Source organism: Cyprinodon variegatus, unplaced genomic scaffold (assembly GCF_000732505.1).
Source record: "Cyprinodon variegatus isolate N-32 unplaced genomic scaffold, C_variegatus-1.0 Scaffold394, whole genome shotgun sequence".
NCBI lineage: Eukaryota > Metazoa > Chordata > Actinopteri > Cyprinodontiformes > Cyprinodontidae > Cyprinodon > Cyprinodon variegatus.
This window is the reverse complement of record NW_015150847.1, coordinates 107,991-113,349: the sequence shown is the minus strand read 5'-3', so window position 1 is coordinate 113,349 and position 5,359 is coordinate 107,991. Positions and strand designations below refer to the sequence as shown.

Genomic DNA, 5,359 nt, shown 5'->3' with positions numbered 1-5,359 from the left:
CCGGAATTTTCCTTTAATCTCTCTCTGTGTGCAGCAGCATCCAGGTGCATGAAGGAGGCCCTGCCAGGAACCAAAGCAGAGACCCATCCTGGTCTCCAATGGTCCGTCTTCTTTAATTCAGGAAGTGAAGCTAATTCCTTCCATGCAGGGACAGGGAGAACCCCAGGTCATCATCAGTGAGAATATTAGAGCAATAAATGATGCTGAGGTCACACCGTTCCCTCAGAGGTCTTTATGGTTCCCTCAGAGATGGTTGTTCCTCCGTAGGTCAAGATTCAGTCTGGCTTCCTGTGAATTGTGGCTCAATAATCAGACCAGGTTTAGTTTTCTTTGCTATAACTCCCCTGAAGCTCCACCTTTCAAACAACTGGGTTTGGTTAACTGCTGGTGTCTCCTCCATCTGTGTCCCCTCCATCTGTGTCCCCTCCATCCCATGTCTCTCCTCCACTGGGCCTCCTGGTTTAATGGGGAAATAATCTTCCTCTTCCTTCAGAGACACCTGGACAGTGAATCTGTTCCTGAAAGGACCGGTACTTTAGGGAACCCTGGACCTCTTCAAACGGTTCCCCATTGGGTCCAAACACCTGGACAGGTTAGTTCTGGTAGAACAGACCCGCGGGCGAGCAGCTTTCACGGCTTCTAAAGTCCCAACAACAGCAGTGATGGCAAAGGTTCCAAGTTAATCCTCCGTCTGTCTCTTAGCAACGCCGCTGCCGGTGAATAAACTCCACAGCTGGAACAACAGCAAACATCTGGCTGGTTCAACCACTTCCTGTTTGAAAGCACATTTCCTCTCTTTGAGCTTTAATGATTGTCATTCTCCATCACAGCAAAATGTTAATATAAGAAGAATTAATGAACCAGTGGAGTTTCTCTTGGCTTTAACAAGCAGGTAAATAAAACTATCTAATCCATAATATCTCAACATCTAAGATCTATTTACCTTCTTGAATTAAGGACAAATATATTTTCCACAAAGTTGTTGTTTTTTGTTTTTTTTTTGGATCAGGTGCTTTTGCTTTAGTTGTTTTTATTCCCTCATGTTTGACTTTCCTCCTGCTAACTTCTGTCCAATGGGAGCAGAGATGTAAGCAAACAGCAAACAATAAGAAAGAGAGTCGGACTTTGACCTGGAGGAACGCAGCCTCCTGCTCAGATTAGCTGCACCTGAGTGGAAAAAACTGGAGGCTAACAGAAGCTTCTGCACAGTTAAAGGATTTATAGGATTTTCACCCAGAGCTGAATCAGGTCCATCAGTTAGATCTGCTGCCACCTGGTGGTTACAGTCAGCCACTGCACAGTCAGCTCAGTGGAACTAAACACTGGATTTAAAGGCAGCAGAAGAACCGAACATTCATCTAATGCAGCATCAATCAGTCGGTTATTATTTCAGTGTGGATTTAAACCTTTTTTTTTTTTTAGTTAAATAGAAATTCAGTAAATAAAGTTGAGTTTTTATGTTCTGTTTTTATCAGAACTCAGAGGAAGATAACAGCTTTAAGCTGTTTCCTGTGAGGCCTTTAGATCCTCAACAGACTTCCTCTACCAGCAGGTGGCGCTACTGGCATGCTAAACAGAAACACCCCGATTCAGGAGGCACGTTGGAAAAGTTTCAAAACTTTGGAAACAACTCTAAACTTTAAGGGCGTTTTTGGATTTAATAAGTTAGACAAGTTTCTGCAACCAAAATAATGGAGGCTGAGGAGGTTCTGGTTATTCTATCTGATCCATCCATCATCTGAATATGGAGAGAGGATGTGAGCAGAGAAAGTGATCACCATGGAAACAAGAGGAGACAACATCAGCGCTGATTCCTGCCAAAGAAGAGGAACCGGACCCGTTCAGCTTTAAAGTCCGATCTGACCAACAGTCATCTGAACCTCCTGGAATGTTTCATCAGAGTGACATCATTCAGGAACATCCCAGAGCAGACTCACCCGCTGTGCTTCATGTTGGGGGGTTTGTCCATGCGGACCGCCAGCTTGATCCTCAGATCTGCATCCTGGCTGTTCTTAGGGACCGCCATCCTGTGGAAGTCTGCCTGCTTTGGGCCGCCAGTGGTGGGGTTCAGGACCACCTGGAGGAGACATGGAAACTTAAAACATGTCTCTGCTCTCTCTCTCTGACTCCTCTCTCTCTGCCTCACCCTGCCCAGCTCCTTGTCCTCCAGAGCCAGGACTCCGGTGCTCTCTGTGAACAGCTTGACTTTGACCTGAGGCAGCGGATGGGGGGTGCTGAAGTCTCCCTGAGTTCCCCACCTGTACAGACCGAGCGTGCATTACAGACGTTAGAAACTGAACAGCAGCAACAAGCAGCAGCTTGAAGTTTTAGAAAATAGAAAACTATCATTTATTCTAAAAATGCAGAACAGTGCTGCTGCAAATGATCAGTCATAGGAACATGTGACTAAAGAAGTGGTCGTAGTTCAGTATAGTTTCTATCCACATGTTTTTATTCATCCCAAAATGTTATGAAACATCATATTTAGTTTGCGGTGATGTCTGAGGGGAAGGAGCTCCTGCTGCTGCTGCTGTATGATGATCTGATAAAGGTGCTGCTCAGGTGTCTCTTCCCGTCTCTTCCAGAAGCTGTGCAGCATCCAGCTGCTAATGATGCTCTGCACCTGGGTGAGGGGAGTGAACCCCCACCCCCCTCTATTAAATCAAACTAAATATGTCTTTCTTCAGGTTTTCAGATAAATCATAAGACCATCAGCTTTTTGTGTGGATGCAGATAATTTGCTTAGTGAAAAATCACTCTGTAGTCATTGAGGGGTTAGGGGTGAGTGTGAGGGGTTAAGGGCTGAGAGGTAAGGGGTTAGGGGGTGAGGGGTATAGGGCTAGGGGTTAAGGGTTAGGGGTGAGGGGTTTGAATTTTAGACCTCTGCAGCTCTTAGGTTTCACTATGGTTAAGCTACAGATGATAATAACTGCAGCTCTGTCTGATAAACAGCTTATCTCGTGTTTAAATCATTTACCGACTTCTGGACCTTTTCCAGAGCCTTAAAATAATGTTAAGCCAACTAAGACTGAACTTCTGTAAAGCCTCCAGATAAAGTTGGTTCTTCATTATTTTGTTTTGAATTGATAAGTTTTTAACCAAATTAGGAAGAAGGTTTGTATTTGGAGTCAGGGAAAATACTAAATAATTATTTGAACTAGCAGTTAAATCTATTTACAGTAAAGGAGAAACGAAGTACTGTGTCGTTACCTTTTCATGTGACGGTGGCTCACGCGGTGGCTAAAATGGTCGCTAACACTGTGGCTAACATGGTTGCTCACACGGTGGCTAACACGGTGGATAACATGGGGGCTGAGACGGTGGCTAACATCTGAGCTGACACGGGGGCTGACGTGGTGGCTAACATGGGGGCTAACATGGGAGCTGAGATGGTGGCTAACATGGGGGCTGATGTGGTGGCTAACAAGGGGGCTGACATGGTGGCTCACACGGTGGCTAAAATGGTGGCTCAAATAGTCGCTAACACGGTGGCTAACACGGTGGCTCAAATGGTCGCTAACATAGTGGCTAACATGGTGGCATACACAGTGGCTAACATGGGGGCTGACATGGTGGCTAACATGGGGGCTAACAAGGTGGCTAACATGGGGGCTGACATGGTGGCTAACATGGGGGCTAACATAATGGCCAACATGGGGGCTGACATGGTGGCTAACAAGGTGGCTAACATTTTGGCTAACAAGGTGGCTAACATGGGGGCAAAGAAGGTGGCTAACATTGTGGCTAACAAGGTGGCTAACACAGTAGCTAACATGGGGGCTAACACGGTGGTGCTTCATGTCCATGTTCAGTGATTTCTACTGTGTTGATCTAGTTGCTCTGTTGAATGCAGATCTATTTTATGTGTGTGTGTCTGTGTGCTTGTCTTCAAAGGACCTCTATCACATAAAGGGCTGCAGGATTATAATTCCCTCCTGCTGTAGAAATGACCAGATTCTAGTCTGTCTGTCTCTTTACTTCCTGGTTCTATAACCTAAACGGCCTAGTCTCTCCTGCAGCCTTCCCAGGATGCCAGTGCTTTAACCAAAGGGGACACATCTCCCCATTTCAATGAAAAGAAAAAAAAAATCACACGAGGAGACCCGGTGCACTGCCATTCTAGGATAGAAATTCTAGGATTGAGCTAATTGTTAGTAAACTGTAGAAGGCCTAATCTACATAGAAACGTCTTCTCCTGCAGCAGCTCCCAGCGTTGCTGATATCTCTGGAAGCAGTGTTCAGTTCCACGCCATCAGCTTATGTTTCCATGGAAAAAGGTGCCGCCTTTTGCTTGGGATCACCCTGTGAGAAAAGCCCAGTGTCACGCCGCCATCAGGGCGGCTGTTTTAGACAGAGGGCAAACGCCACCCATTCGTGAGAAAAGGCCAAAAAACCAACCAGCCTTAGATGAGCTTTCTGCTGTTTCCACGGTAACACAGCGTGAAAAGGTGTGTTTATTTCATGATACAAACAGAAGTCTGTAGATGACTGCTGCATTATAAAGCTCCAGCCCAGAGGATGCTGCAGCTTCTCAGCTTCTCCTCAGATGGTCCTCATGTTTGGAGAAGCTTAGGAGCTTAGCCAGCACCTGGAGGACCGCTGTTAGCAAGAGCTGCTCCTGCTAAGGAGCAATGGAGGGTCTTCTGATGTCATACCAGGGTCTGTTTTCATTAAGACATCTGCACCTACTGCCCATCATGTTAGATTCTTCTCTTCCATCTAGAATCCATTTCTATAAGAGATTTTTAATAATGAAGCAGAACAACTGAATGGCTGGTTGTAGATCCTCACTATAGGTGACTGTAGACCTTCATCTCAGACGGCCTTTATTGGACATCTGACACCTGTTTGTCGTCTTCGTTTGGTTCCCTTCTTGTTTATCAGAGAGGTCTCTGACTGTTATATTCTGACAGAGCCCCACTGCCTTATGGGATACCTCAGGGCTCAGGTTTGGCACCTTCCTATTGTCATTTCATCTTTACCCACTTTGGGAGCCTCCTAAAACCTGGTTAAATGTGTCGTATCATCTGGATGCTGATATCAGGATCTACCAACTGAGCTAAGCAGCTGTCAGTCTGGATCAAGCTAATTATTAGCAGTTAAACAGAACTGCTGATAAAAAAGTCCAGCACAGTGATCCTAGGCCTGATAGCAGTCCGTCTGTCCTTTAGAACTGGTCCGTGCATCCTTTGGTCCAAGTGTGCTTTGGTACCAGTCAGTGTGTCCTTTGGTATCGGGCCATGGGTCCTTTGGTCCATGAGTCGTTTGGTACTGGTCAGTGTGTCCATTGGTCCATGTGTCGTTTGGTACCAGCCAGTGTGTTCTTTGGTACTGGTCTGTGTGTCCTTTGGTACCAGGC

General features: G+C 46.0%; 1 protein-coding gene across 1 annotated transcript in view; it reads right to left on the bottom strand.

Moving 5' to 3' along the window:
• Positions 1-5,359, bottom strand: part of cadps2 (Ca++-dependent secretion activator 2) — a 160,810-nt gene that overhangs the window by 107,410 nt on the left and 48,041 nt on the right. The window contains exons 7-8 of the mRNA XM_015387430.1: positions 2,147-2,258; positions 1,938-2,077 (exon numbers count right to left, since the gene is read on the bottom strand). Coding sequence (XP_015242916.1) covers positions 1,938-2,077; positions 2,147-2,258 — 252 coding nt within the window. The remainder of the gene's footprint in view (positions 1-1,937; positions 2,078-2,146; positions 2,259-5,359) is intronic.